This window comes from Rhamphochromis longiceps, linkage group LG5, assembly GCF_057381845.1.
Source record: "Rhamphochromis longiceps isolate RC_006_pf linkage group LG5, R_longiceps_female_GT1.1, whole genome shotgun sequence".
Taxonomy (NCBI): domain Eukaryota; kingdom Metazoa; phylum Chordata; class Actinopteri; order Cichliformes; family Cichlidae; genus Rhamphochromis; species Rhamphochromis longiceps.
In genome coordinates this window covers 27,196,551-27,211,513 of record NC_140561.1, presented here as the reverse complement: position 1 = coordinate 27,211,513, position 14,963 = coordinate 27,196,551, and the positions used below count along the sequence as shown (strand labels likewise).

The 14,963-nt window shown below is 41.4% G+C and overlaps 1 protein-coding gene across 3 annotated transcripts; it reads left to right on the top strand.

Annotated features, from left to right (window-relative positions):
* The first annotated feature begins 560 nt into the window (after positions 1-560).
* Positions 561-13,531, top strand: patz1 (POZ/BTB and AT hook containing zinc finger 1). Of its 3 annotated transcripts, none has more exons than XM_085407015.1 (5): positions 561-2,173; positions 3,289-3,352; positions 3,457-3,628; positions 9,048-9,260; positions 9,668-13,531. In XM_085407015.1, the coding sequence occupies exons 1-5, from the start codon at positions 930-932 to the stop codon at positions 10,144-10,146; spliced, it is 2,172 nt and encodes a 723-aa protein (XP_085263141.1). In that variant the 5' UTR covers positions 561-929; the 3' UTR covers positions 10,147-13,531. The 3 variants fall into 3 exon arrangements, with proteins under 3 accessions (XP_085263141.1, XP_085263143.1, XP_085263142.1); XM_085407017.1 differs by lacking the exon at positions 9,048-9,260 and adding an exon at positions 5,874-6,032 and having other exon boundaries at positions 562-2,173; XM_085407016.1 differs by lacking the exon at positions 9,048-9,260 and having other exon boundaries at positions 564-2,173.
* The last annotated feature ends 1,432 nt before the right edge of the window (positions 13,532-14,963 follow it).

Sequence of the window (14,963 nt, the reverse complement as noted above, 5' to 3'; positions counted from 1 at the left end):
CCATGTTACTCTAGTGGACTCCAGTCACCAGCTCCAACATCATGGATGTTCATCTGCAGCAACTACGTGGTGCATGATGACCCAACATCTGTTTCCTGCACCTTGTTGAAGTCTGTTATGAATAATTATGGCTATTCTACAAGTAAAAGGGGTCCAATCTGGTTCTAGCAAAGTGTAACTATTGAAGTCGCCCAGTGAGTTGTGGTAAATAGCCTGCAGTGTTCTGTGTCAGCAGATGAGTGGACAACCTCGGTAATTTAGTGATTTTTTTTTTTTCCACTTGAGGAATAATAACTAACCCCCCCCATTTCTAAAACTGGTAAACAGCCAAATTATTGCTACAGTTCATCAGTGGAGATGTATATTTAATAAGTACAGTTGTATTGCCTTGTGCAGCTCGACCCTTACCTGAAGTGACTGGTGCATTGTGCTCTGCATGTGTTTTGAATAGGCTCACAGACAGCGCTCATAAAGAGTGACGGGAGGAGGGGGTTGTGGTTGGCTGGTTGGGGGAGGGGTTTTCACAGACAGCAGGCAGGAAGAGACCTGCGTACAAACATAAGGCATGAAGAAATGAAAGACCTCTGCAGCGCCGGAGTACTGCTGCAGCGCCGATCCCACCAGAGAAAAATAAAAAATACACATTCATTGTCAAAGCACTGATATCGATATATATTTTTTATTATTACAAAGCGAGCGACCCCCACCCTGAAGAAAGCAGGGTCAAAGTTCACAGGAAGCTGGGGGGCTGCCATTTTTCCCTGCTGCTGCTACTGCTAGCCTTTAACGTTAGATGCTAAAACGACGGGAGGGGCGGCTGGTTTTGGATTTTGTAGCTAGCTGCTTTCGGTTGATCGAAATCCTCACGCATAATCTGCCATTTCTCCGACCTTTGTCGCCAACAACCATTGTTATTGGATGAATTCGGCATGGAGAAAGTAGCAGAGCCGTCTTGGACTTCTTCGTACACCTACCAGGTGAGCAAGCACAGTGCGGAGATGCTACACAACCTCAACATTCAGAGGAAAGATGGAGGCAGGTTCTGCGATGTGATCCTGCGCGTCGGCGAGGAAAGCTTCCCTGCCCATAAAGCAGTATTAGCCGCCTGCAGCGAGTACTTCGAGTCGGTCTTCAGCCGTCAGACTGAGGGCGACGGCGACGCCAAGGAGCTGGAGATGCATACGATCAGCCCGAAAGTTTTTAAAGACATCCTGGACTTCGCGTACACGTCTAGGATCGTGGTCCGACTGGAGTGTTTCCCGGAGTTGATGACAGCTGCCAAATTTCTTTTGATGCGCTCGGTTATTGAGATATGTCAGGAGGTTATCAAACAGTCTAACGTACAAATCCTCGTCCCGACCTCTCGGGGAGGAGATGCCAGTCTATTCCAGGCCACGGGGGCCACGGAGCTCGGTTTCCCGGTGGCTCACCAGGGTCTGGTAAACGGAACGGGAATGCTGGTGAACGGTCAGAGCTTTGCTAACAGCATGCAGATGCATGTGGACGGAGGTGAAGACGCGGCCGCGATTCTGGAGGACGGCGGCGAGTCGTCGGTGCCAATGTTGGAGCCCGTTGAGGGACTGCCAGTCTCCCCATCCGCGGAAATAACGGGGAACGCGTTTCCTCACGACGCTGGCTCCCCGGGGTCGAAACGGTGCAGGGGGAGACCAAAGAAAGCTGGCGGAGCCGTGGAGGCTGTTCACTTTAACAACAGCCCCCAGAAAGACAACGGACTGTTTCCCTGTGGGACCTGTGGCAAAGCTTTCACCGAGGCTTCCCGCTTGAAGAACCACGAAGCGCAGCACGGAGCCTCCAGCGGGGCTGTAAACAACCTCAGCGACAGCCTGTCAGCCCCGGCCGGAATTTCTCTTCTATCTCAGCCCGGGCTGCTGGAAAACGGCGTGCAGTTACACGGAGGCCTCGCCTTGGACAACGGCCGCAAGAGAGAGAGGACCAGGCGGCACGTCGGCTGTGACATTTGCGGGAAAGTTTTCCGCGACGTGTACCACCTGAACCGACACAAGCTCTCCCACTCCGGGGAGAAGCCATACGCCTGCCATGTGTGCGGGCTCCGGTTCAAACGCAAGGACAGGATGTCGTACCATGTGCGCTCCCACGACGGCTCAGTTGGCAAACCCTATGTGTGCCAAAGCTGCGGTAAAGGGTTTTCAAGGTGAGTTGAATGAGATGTATAAATAATGATGATGATGATGATGATGATGATAATTGGTCAGAATCTGTTGGGAGTTGTAAAAAACAAAACAAAAACCACACACAGTGCTGTTACTGGGTCTTAATGCCCTAAATTTCCAGATCATCCCAGACAGAAATGTGCTTTGTTGTTCCTTAATATAATTAAAGGTACATGTGTAAATCAGCACATGTAATTTAGTCCATTATGTGACTGTATCAAGTGAGTGCTTCTATATATAACAGTCAAAGCAGCTTTTAGAGATGCACAGACGCCACCATCTTTCCAACAGCTAAGGATCTTGTCCATGGTTTCTAACTACTGCCGTGCAGCCATGCATGCACCTTTCATATAACATTATCACTACTTTACCTCCCACTATGCGTCCTGCCACAGCTGTCAAATTCAGGATAACCAGTGTAAGTAATCGTTAAAGTATCACCACTATGTTTTGTTTTCAGATACTCAAACCAGTTGAAGGTTGGGTTTTAGCTCACTGCCTCCACCTACTGCTTTGGAGGTTAATGTTTCTGACATGATGAAGAAAGCAGCAGTTTTTTTTTCTCCACAAATTTTCCAGAAATCTTGTGTGTCTCAGCACAGGTATGACTGAAGAGTTCTTACTGGCCGCCTTTGTGAAGACATACTTTTATGTTTTCTCTTAAGCTACTTTGGCTTCAGGTTGGTGAGCATACAGGGTCACCAGTCTGGCTTCCTAGAGCCCCTCAATAGAACAGTGACACTGTTAATGTTATTAGTAAACCCTCTTTTGAGGAAAAGGCTGCTTTACCTTCAGCCTTGATTTGATTATTTTGTTTTTAAAACAAAGGAGCCTCTTAAGGACTCCTTTGTTATATTAATGTCATACAGCTCACCTGTACCTCGTTGCCAGCTTGCACACTGTGGGAGGACAGCTCTCTGAGACATGAATGAATGTAATTAATTTGAGTAGCTTCCTTCTCGTGATTGATTTTCATGCAATTGAGAAATTAATATAGTACTAATATACAGAGTTCCATACAGGTTAACAGGGAGTTCTGATTTCAGGCATATCAGTTCATGATGCACAGACTTTAATTTGCACTGTTTTCTTTCAGACCAGACCACCTGAATGGACATATCAAACAAGTACACACAACAGAGAGACCTCACAAGTGCCAGGTAGGATCAATATGTCTGTCTTACTTAGTGAATAGCCGCATCTAATGAGTTTCTTTTTTTTTTCTACTGTGAGAGGCATTAGCTCAGTGATTTCTGTCTTTCAGATTTGTAATGCCTCTTTTGCCACAAGAGATCGTCTCCGCTCTCACCTTGCATGCCACGAGGACAAAATCCCCTGCAAAGTTTGCGGCAAGTTCCTGCGAGCTGCCTACATGACAGACCATCTCAAGAAACACAGTGAAGGAACTCATAACTACTGTGGCATTTGCAACAAAGGTAATTCCTTCAAAAAACAAAACAGCGTTGTACTCGGGTTCGAAATCTGAAACCTTTCTACCCCCTATCTTGATCAATATCCAGAGGGTGCTGACGTCCTGGATGTTCACAATATACAGACTGATATTATTTGATATATTGGTAAATGTGCTTTTAGGAAAAATAAGACACGAGTCTAGAGTTATGGTTGATGTACTGCCTTGTGATCTTGTGATATTTAAAAGTAAGATTTTGATTATATAAGAGATTTTAGTTGTTTTTTTAGTTGGTTGCTCTTGTAGCTTGTGGGTTGAAGTTGAATAACATAATCTGGCAGTGAATCTGTTTGTGAAGATTAACTTCACTACATGGATGTAAAATTACATCTCAAATTTTTCTCTGTTGATTATCCATAAAATCTGCTGTGATCTTCATCTGAATCACAGTCATAGACAGATCAGTCTGATTTACAAACAAGCCTGACCGATTTATTGGTGGTCCAATATTATCAGCCAGTATCAGCATTTATAATGGTGAATAAATGGAAATAAGAAGACAAGTGGGGAAAAACGTCCATCAGTTGTTCCTCCATTACTCTGAATGTTCCCTGATAACAACAGCAGCAACTATAACTGTTGGGCAAAATCCGTTTGTCTAAAAAAAGAAGGAATAGCATCTCTCTGTCCTAAAAATCCTATATTGGGGAGGCTTCATTAATCACTCACAGCCCAGAAGTGCGTACTGTAATTCCAGTTAAGTAAGCGAGTTTTTCTTATCATTGGCTAGATTGAAAAACCTAAAACTTGATCTCAGACTTGGGGGGGTTCAGAACAGTGCTGACCAACTTTCTGCTCCAGGCCGTGCACTCGTATAAGAGGGTGTTTGATGCGTCATTTCATATCAGTCGAAGACACTGTCAGATAAATGGGTGATAAAGAATATAAAAAAGTTTGGAAGTCCACTCTGCTGCAAATGAGGGAATTTGGCAATGCTGCCAAAAATGTGTGATCTGTTTGATCTTATTTAAGCGCTCCGTGTGCTCTCAGCGACGCAGTTCATTTCTAATGCGACAGCAGCACAGAACTGGTGTGAAACTAAGCTCGACGCACTTAAATATTAAAGACTACTCTGTGCATTCACGCCTCATACTTTTTCACAGCCTGATGCGAGATGTGGCCAGATCAAAACAAAGTGGATTTTATCACTCGATTATTCCTGGTGATTAAGAGCCTGTGACTAAATTAGTGAACTGGTCAGTCTGTTTTATTAGCTGCGGTTCCAGTATTGTAAAACTGACTTGGCAGCTGGTTGGGGACCGAACATAAAGGGCAGGTTTTCACATTTTCGACATCTCCAACTGAATGCATGCAAAGTCCTGCAACAATGGTGACGCATACAGTTTGGGTTGCTGTAACTTCACGGCTTCTTTTAGTGTTATTAGTCATGTGCAGCTCAACATGTTGCATGTATGAAATGCAGTTCTTCAGCAGATGGTGTGCGTGTGTCACACTTAAATAAAAGAAATGACAAAAAAATTACTCTTGCAGTCGATTTTAAATCAAAACTCTGAACATAACCTTGTCCTCATCAGGTGTTCAGCAAAAGTTGCTATAATGATCTACTAAAGTCACGACGGTCATTTCAGGTATCCTGGAAATTGCTGAGGGTTCAGATTTTAGTTTTTTGCAATTGCATGTCTGAACATTGAATTTCATATGGTGCTTACAGTCTCAGTCATACATGTTGAAGGTTTCTTCACGTGTCTGGTTTTTGCATCTTTAGGCCTTTACAGAGAGTGAGACTCAGTAGAGTCTCTAACAGGCCAGTAGTGATCATGCAGGTTGGACTCCTCTGGCTGACCTGATTATTTACTGTTCTGACGTGTGTCTTCAGTACTGTTGAAAATTTATTGGAGAAATCTAATTATATTTAGACTGATTTCAGTGTGTTTTTAAAGGAGTCATTCCATCTGTAAGAACTGTGATCCATGGGAAAAGCCCTTTCTCCTCCCAGGGGCTTAGTAAAACTGTAGTATTATTATGTTGTCTTTATTTTTACAAGTCCAGACAATACAAAAAAAACTGTTTGAAGCTCTGTTGTTTGACATTGTGGAGCAGTACAATTCTCAGTTCACCACACATCCAGAAATGAATCATGGAGTGGGAGCAAACTCGAACAGTACGCCTTTGTTTCAGGACACCTCTCTCACAGGCGGGGATGTCAGTGTGTCAAGCAACTTCCTTCTTCTTTGTTCCTTTGGTCCCAGGTTTCTCCACCGCATCCTACCTTAAGGTGCATATAAAGACACACCACGGTTCTCCACTGCCCCCCTCTGCCACAATGCACACCTTCCCTGAGCCAAGGGGGGAACTGCAGATGCACAACGGCAACCCTTACCACATGGGACGCCAGTGCTCAGTGGAAGGCAAGCAGCCGCCCGCCCCATCCCAAACTTTCATGTTTCTGGCTTTCATTTGTTCTGCGGCCGTTTATTTATTTATTTTCTTTGGGGGGGGAGAAACATGCTGCTGCATCTCTGTATATGTTAACACACGCATACATCAGCTCCTGCTTCCAAGCTTTTTGCTGAAACATTTACTATTGCACCTTCATTTGTCAAGTATTGCACGTCTCTGTGACGACAGTTGCTGTAATTATTCTCTAACTGTGGCACCAATTTTTTTTATTTTTTTATTAATGATATCCAGGTTAATTAGGCATGCGGTCAGTGTTACATAAAAAGCTGGAAATGCCAGTGAGCTCAGGCCAGCTTCGTGACTCATGCCAAAGGTCGGGGTGGTAGGGCTGCGGGAAACTATTGTCACACCCTAGAGCATTAAATCTGTTTGGTAGTTGGAGAACTAATTTATCTTTTAACATCCTGGACTCATCTCAAACTTTAGGCTTTATTTCTAATGTGATGTGTACGTACAACTATTCTTTTAAACCCTGTTTTGTTTTGAAAACTGCCTACATATTCCTGTTGCCACTTGGAATAACTGAAGATCTATCCTTTTTTTTGTAATTCTTAAGCTGACCTTTTTTTTTTTTTTTTTTTACTCTCAACCATGTTAGCAGGTCGCATACTAATTCACATTTCTTTTATTTGTACGCGTGTGTCTGTCCAGCATGGCCATGGCCGTATGGTTAACAGTGTCTGTATCTGCTTGGCTGGTTCATCAACTGTTGTTGGGCTATGCACAGTGTTGCATGATCGTCCTAACGTGTGCTCCATTTGCCCTGGATTCATTGAAATTTTCGTAGTTGTGCCATTTCTGTTGGAGAAACTGTGAACCGAACCCACAAGTGGTTAAATGTAATATCAAAGAAAATGCTGTCTTCTGTTGATTTACAATTTAATGACTTGGGCTTTTAAAATAATGGATTACATTAACAACTACACATAATATGTCAGTGGAAACATCAACAGGGTTCTAAAATTCACACCTCTTACCTGTCACAGGTGCAAATTAAGCATGAGAATCCCAAGAACCACTGCAGGATGCTTTGAAATTATATGTGGCATTTGTAAAATTAAGTGCAGCAGTCACAATTATAATAGCAACTTCAAACTGTCTTTTCAGAAAATGCATACCTTTTAGTCAAAGAGCTATTAGAAAGCACTATTACTACACTATATATTAAGCTCTGATACTAAAAAGGGAAAATGATGTTCTTACTTAAAAAATTTAATTTTTTTTCCAGCAATATATGTCACAAACTTGCAGCACTATATTTACTATATTTCATTAAAAGAAGCCTTCCATATATATATCTGAAAAGTTGCCCACCGTTATTGATTATATATCTGTGATTGGACAATATTAACTGATAATATTGGTCAGGATCTAGTTTGGGGGATAGCTGGTCTTCTTTCTTTTTTTAAACTTCTAAACCTTATAAAGGAAAGTGAGCTTCTGTTGAAATGACACAAAAAAAGCATGTTTATACCAGATAAGTTAAACTTGTTTTACCTCATAGGCCACATACAGCCAATTTGATCTTTAAGTGTACTGGACCAGCAAAACTCTCCTTTCTGTCGGTGTAAAGACATTTAAACATTTAAGCAATTAGATATTAACATATAATATGGAGAAGTGCAGTTTCGACTGTAGGTCTCAGTTTTTCTACTTGCTAAATGTGTAAAATTAAAGAACAAGTTCTGTTAGGTATTTGGTCAGACTGTCCTTTATTTATAAACAAGGTTTTTTGGGTTTTGTTGTTGTTGTTGTTGTTGTTGTTTTAAACAAAACAAAAAACCTAGAAATTTCAATAATACATAATAGGAAGACATGAACTTTTCAATTTCTCTAGTTCTTCACAACTTCAGTATAGAATGAATGCGGGAGGTTTTCATCAGCAGAAAAGGCTGTAAAACTTAAATACAGGGAAATACAGTTACACACACACAGGGGTGCACATAAGTGGTCCGCAGGTGCGCATTCGCTGTCAAAATAAAAGACGCGCTGCGCACCAGATAAGAAGTTGCAACGCGCGTTCGCGTACTTATAAAAGGCGCTGTTTTTGTCCGCTAGAGCTCTGTGCGTTCATCATTTGTTTGAAGCCAGCTCACCTCCTGCAACCACTTTTCCGAGAATACGCGCTTCTTTTGCGGTTCGGACTCCTTCTGACATTTCTTTGGAGGTGGAGGAACACCAAAGTAATTGCTTAAAGGAGCTTCTTCGACATCTTTAAGAGTTCTAAACAAATGTCTGTCCTCCTCCAGAAAATTTTATGTGCGCAAACGCGCGTTGCTACTTCTTATCTGGTGTGCATCTTTTATTTTAACAGCGAATGCGCACCTGCGGACCACTTATGTGCGCCCCTGGTTATACAGACATTTACCGACACCACTGACAAGCACACGTCCCCCCCCCCCCCCCCCCCTTTTTTTTTTTTTTCCCCTCTACTTCTTTTTTGTTCTTTTACCTGTAACCTTCACTTCGTGTCACAGGACCAGTGAGACGTGTGAACGTTACACTTCTCTCCCTGGGGGGGCATTGTGACAAGATACAGCTCGATTCGCAGATGCATCTGGTGACATTAATTGCTGGCTCCATTCTTTAGCTGCTTTAGTGAGCCAGCATGTGCAATCAAAGGATCCCGTGTAGTTTTTTAATTGCACCTGTGTTTAACAAATCAAGTTTCAGCAAGGATTATAATGAAATGGCACAGTTTGATTAAAGCAGTCAGGCAGCCAGGGATTTATTGTTTGTTGACTGTGAGCTGAGGAAAAGGTTAATTCATTCATCAACGCCAGCTTTAGTGAAGGGACTCACTCAGCATGGGCTCATTTTCAGTACTGTACATGTCTAGTATACTGTGTACAAACAGCATTAACACTAGTGATGAAGTAAAGGTATTTTTGTCCGTATGGTTTCCACCGGCCTGTTATATCTGTCCCTCCCCCTTCCTTTCTCCCTGGCTGGGTGCTGTGTAGACCTGTGCGCCAGTCGCCAGCTGCTTCTCACCTCGTCTGAGGCAGAGGGGCGCTTTCATGGGCTCTCTGGACACCCAGTTCTTCCCCAGCCTGGCCATTCAACCCTCTGCTTGCAGCCTGAGCTGCTCATGGGGAAGCCAGGTGGGGCTCCATATTTCTGGGAGTGTCGCTCTGGCGGGGTGCCTGGCTTCCCCGTCCATGGGCCTGTCACAGGTCAGTACAGTCCAGCAGGAGGGTGGGTGGGGGCATGGTGCTAGCATGGCCTATTGGTTGGATGAGCACAGCAGAATTCTCAGTGGACACCGGGCAAATGGACTGAGCTAGATGACTGTGTAGTTAAATGCTGTAGCCACATTTTGGAAAGAACTGTATTTAATTATTCATGTCTTTCAGTCATCGTAACTGGTTCTGCCCATGCTTGGTGCTTTCTCATGTGACCCCCGAAGTTTACATTTTATTTCTTTTCAGGTGCCAGCCAACAAATGGATTAAAGATGTTTTTTGAGAAAGCCTAAAGCCTAATTCATGCCTCTCTTTTTCTCCCATTTGTCCCCCCCCCCCCCCCCCCCTCCTTTCTTTTGCCTCACCTCCCTCTTCATGTCCATGCTGTATCTACCTCAGACGGGCAGGAAAACGCTGGTAAATGTCCTCACCTGGAATCGGAAGAATCAGATCCTTCATTCGGGGATTTGTCCAACAGCGAAGAGCTTAAATCTCCACACAAAACCGACGGACCAGAACTCGAGATGCCCTCTTTGCCCTGCAATGGCGCCTCTGCGGGGGCTTTGGTCTCTCCAGAGGCATCTAAAGCCAAGACAGACCCTGAGAAGAAATTTATCTGCGGGATCTGTGGTCAGGCTTTCCGCACAAAGTCCTACCTCAACAAGCACCAGCACAGAGTTCACAAAGCCCAGAAGGTCCAGGGCGTTTCGGGGTCCAGCTTGAGTGATATAGCCCCTTCCCTGACGTCTCCCTTCTCCCCTCAACAAAACATGTCTCTGCTCGAGTCCTTTGGCTTTCAGATAGTTCAATCAGCTTTTGCCTCTTCACTGGTGGACGCTGAGGTGGGTCAAAGTGGAATTGATTTTGGAGGAAAGTGACCTTTTTTGCTTGAGGCTTTACAAGTTGCAGGAAAGCCACTTTTTCTTAGGACAAAGCTGGGTTGCCCACAGAAGATACTCTGTATTTGGGAATATCTTTGCCTCAAGACTACTTTTTTTTTTTTTTTCTTTTTTTGTCATGTTGGTTAATGTGTATCCAATATTTTTGTGAAAGACTGCCATATAATTCCTACCTTTTCTACTTTTCCAGATTATGTATGTGTCTGGCATTTTGCTTTATAAAGAAATTACGTGAAGGCTTTATTTCCTTTAACCGCTAGGGATGTGTCGAAGTTCTGTTTTCTTTAAAGCCCTTTTCAGACCCTGATTATATTTATCAGTTTGTTAAAGTGATGGCAATCAGACAATTCAGACATGGGTCACTTTAACATTAATGTTCCTATGACAGAGAGCCATTTGGTGTAAAGACTCAGCCCACTGTTTCCCGTAAGTAGATTTTTGTGCTTGTGGCATTAAGTATTGCTGTTATTGAGTAATTAACCACACTCCTTATTAGAAGCAAGGTCTCTCTTGTGGAATTCATGATGGATAAACGCTTGTAGGTCTGACCTAACGAGTTTGGTAATTGTTAAAGAAAAGTGACCAAGACATTCAGTCAAAGGAGCGCACGTCTGAAAAGGGCTTTCAGCTTTTATGTGTGATTTACCAATCACAGTTAAATCCCCATGTTTGAGATGAATTCTGTACTGCATCGTTAAAACGTAAAGTAATCTTTGTCCTTTTGCTCACTTCACCTACTCTGGTGTACTTGGTTAATAGACCCATGGCCATCACAGTGAATTTTTAATGCTTTATATCCTTACGCTCCCCTTAAGTCTTTAAACAGATGTCTTTACCTCAGAGCAACAAGAGGGCTAAATTCTGTATTCATTACCTTACTTACTACCTTTAAGAGAGGACTTTTTTTTTTTCTTAAGTAAAGAGATTTAATTTGGCTTAAAGTTTGCTAGCAGGGCTTTTTTTAATCTGTTAAATGCTAAAGAAGAAATATTAATAACAGGCTTGATGTGCATTTCATGCTGTTTCTTTTCCTCTTTTTTTTTTTGCTTCCAGTGTGTCAAGTGTCAGTTCTTATGCCAGTGAGTAGGACTGGTAGGTGTTAGGAAGCACTTAAAAAGCCCTTTGTTATGTGTTGAGTTGAATTATTTGTGAAATGTTCCTTTAAGGAGAGGGAAGCCATTTATTGTTGTGATCTTCACAGTGTACCTGAATGCTTTTCCTATGAGATTTTTTTTTTCTTTTTCTTTTTAACATATTTGGATGCAAAATCTGTCTTGAATCGTCATAAGCTTGTTAGCGTTGAGGTTTGTTTTCCTGCTACATGGACAGCGTTTCCCAGTCTTGTTTTTTTTAGGTGTTAAATCAGTTGTGTAAATGAAACAGGGACCAAGGTCAGGTATATTTTCGGTATATATTTTGAGAAATGTAGATTATATTTTATTAACTTATTAATGCCCTTGATTTTGTGTAGTTCTTTTTTCCCCCTTTCATTGTGTGAAAACAAAAATCTTGTGATTTGCTCAGTTTGATTATTTTCACTCTAAATTATATTAAATATAGATGCGTGTTTGTTGTTTGTGTGTGTTGTGCAACAGACATCGAGAGGGTTCGAGGAAAGATTTGCAATGTGATCCACCAACCTGTGAGTCAGCAGAACATATTTGGCTTTCTTTAATGTGTCATTGTTTCGTGTCCTGTTACTCTTCTCCCTCCTCTTAGATTGCTATTGCTGTGTTGTTGCCGCCGCGTGCTGCGCTTGCCGCAATGGTCACAGAGTACCTGTCTGGGTGTCTCACTGTGTTTATTCACAGACATTCCTCTGAACACTGCTGTTTCTTTTCATGTGTGCTTATAAGGGTAGGGGAAAAAATCCTTTTACAGTGTCTTGAAGCACAACGCAACATCTTCGGTGTGGCTGACGGTTAAAGACCCGAAGAATTGGTGTTTTGAAGCTGAAACCAGCCGATGCTTTGAATTTATATAAAAAGTAACCCATGTATCTGCAGATGTAATTCACTTTATTGATTAAATTACCGACAAACACAAATCCCAGTTTTTCACAATGTTCTTTCATCCCTCTTTGTTGTAGTGGTGGTGAATCAGAAAACACCGACAGGTGGCACTGAAACATTTGTGGAAAGGGATCTGCTCTTTTTAATGCTCTAAATTTAATGATTTAGTGTCATGTGGACCTCATTTTTCATTGGTTGGTGTTTTGTTTTTGTGCTTTAAAAGTGTATCATGATGCAAATCAGGCTGGGTCCAGCAGCAAACTGTGTGTGTGTTTCTCTGTTAACAAAAACAGAGTGTATAATTGTGTGTGACTTTCTGTTTGATCTGTTTCCTGCTTTCTGCTTAATTATTATTTGTGGGTAATTGAGTCTGTTAAATTCAGTACATTCCCTTATTATTTATAGTTATATTGTGATTGTAACAAGTGTATATACCTTCCATATACACCTCTATAAATATATATAAATATATATATATATATAGATATATAAAAGAACCAACCAATATGATCAGTGTTTGTAAGTGGTGGTCCTGTACATAAAAAGTTTTTTTTTTTTTTTTCTCCGTTGGTTTTGTTTGTTTTTTTTCTTGTCTGTTTTGTGGAGGGATGTTAAGTTATGGCCATTTGAAGGGTAAACTGCATGTTCTGGCATGCGAGCCGAGGTGGGGACTGATTGTCGATCACTGGTTGGTGGCAGTAGTCGTTTCACTGCTCACTGTACTATAACTCTGCTCCGGTAGCGCTCAGGCTGCCAGCTGACCTTTTTTGATTTTTCTTTTTTGATCCACTCTGCACTAGTATTTACTCTTTGAAAGGTAATAAGGGTTGTGTTGTCATAATTATTATTTCAAGACAAGTGTAAAATGCTGTAAGGATGTAATTCAACCTTTCTTTTTTTGTAGTTGGTTTGATTTTTTTCCTCCCCCACAGGGATGTATAATTTGTTTCATTTATGTTGGTACTCCAGTGTAAAACATGACGTATTATTTCGGCCTGGGTGTTTTTGCTTTGTGCTTTTTGTCTGTTGCGAAGTGCCTTCCAAATACTGATTGTGCACAGCAGTGGATTAAAAAAAAAAAGGTCCTCTTTTCTATAGGTTAATTATTGTACAGAGTGACTCGCATTGACACTTTTGTATAAAAACACAAATGTAAAATATGTTCACTTGGTATTTTATCATCGTACACGATTGCTCTTAAAACATGTGAGCTACATGTTTTGTTATAACGTCTTTGGACATATTTCAATATAAGCTTACTTTTCTATAGATATTTGTTTTTGTACTCTGTTATTGAGTCTCATCTCTTGTCTTGGTACAGAGGTGAGCATCAAATAAATTGCAACTTAAGCCCCCCCAACTGTTGTCTTGTTATTACTCGTACTTGGTCTTTTGCAGCTGTAGTCCAGTTCCTTACAGTTTTTCGTGTGCATTTAGAGATGCTTTTGTGGAGATCATTGTTTGTAATGAGCAGTTGTTTGAGTTACTGTTGCCTTCCTATCAGTTTGGAGCAGTCTGGCTCTTCTCTAACCTCTGGCATCAACGAGGCATTTTCACCCAGAGAACTGCTGCTCACTGGATTTTTTTTTTTTTTTCACCATTCTCTAAAAAAACCCTAGAGGTGGTTGTGAGGAAAATCTCTCTGAAATACTCAGTGGCGTGTTCACAGTCACTTAAATCGCCTGGTTTGTTGTGAAGTATTTCACCCACATGATCACTTTAGTGCCAACAATTACCCACTTTGTCGCAGTGCCACTCTTTTTGACAAAATGAGAACCATCATAGCTTCTGTTTGATCGTGATAATAACTGTAATAATGTAGTGTCCTGTGTTTTAATCTAACAAAGTAGACAAACAACTTTAATTAAAATGGGTCTGAACTGAAAGGTAAAATTAAATGATCTATATTGTTTTCCTTAAGCTACAGCTAGGTAACTTTAAATCAAATTACTGAATTTATGGAGTGTTGGTTTATGTCATGTTTTTGTTTTTTTTTGTTTGTTTGTTTTTTTTTTTAATTAAGGATGTTTGACCTCAAAGAAGAAAATGGAGTATGAATATGTTCTTCCTCTTTGTGTCATTACTCTTTTTAGATTTTAAGCGTAAGAGGGCTGAATCACGAGCACAAATTAATACACTAAAACTAAAACACAATGCAGATGCACAAATAAGCCATGCAGAATGAACAACGGTAAAACCACAAGTTTAGGGATTTAGACTATTGTAAACACTTGGTTTAAGACATTTTTTTAACTCTTTGATATGTATGTCACTGCAGCTTAAGCTGGGAGGTCCTGCCTAGTTGTTCTTTAGACCTGCTGCTGTTGAGGCAAAGTAAATTAGAAGACAGTGGGCTTGAAGCTTGTTTCAAAGTAGACTGATGAACTGCCCCTATAAATTCAATAATAATTTGGCATGACTGTCACCTTTGTTTATTTATTTATTTGTAAAGTTGATAGCTGTAGCTTAAGCGTGCCAATCTACCTGATGTGTTGACCCTTTGCTAATAAGAGAACAGCTGACATGCTAATATTAGCTTTATGTCTTTGTTATGTTGTATTCTGTTCATTTGTTGTGGGAGTTTGTCGTCAAACTGCATGTGAGGATGGGAAACGCACCTATACTGCAGACAGAATCTTTCTGCAGGTACCATTAAGTAATCTGAACCTGACAAGGGGCCAGGTGATTTTCTTCATCTAATAATTCAAGAATTTTGGTAAGTTCAGTGGTTTTTCTTACCATCAAAAGAAGGATAATTTCACTTATTTACAAATTTATTAAAAC

Coding starts and splice junctions, on each gene's coding strand:
- patz1 (XM_085407015.1), top strand. CDS start 930: ATGGAGAAAGTAGCAGAGCCGTCTTGGACTTCTTCGTACACCTACCAG. Junction 3,353..3,456: donor AGAGACCTCACAAGTGCCAG/GTAGGATCAATA, acceptor TCTGTCTTTCAG/ATTTGTAATGCCTCTTTTGC. Junction 3,629..9,047: donor CTGTGGCATTTGCAACAAAG/GTAATTCCTTCA, acceptor GGTGCTGTGTAG/ACCTGTGCGCCAGTCGCCAG.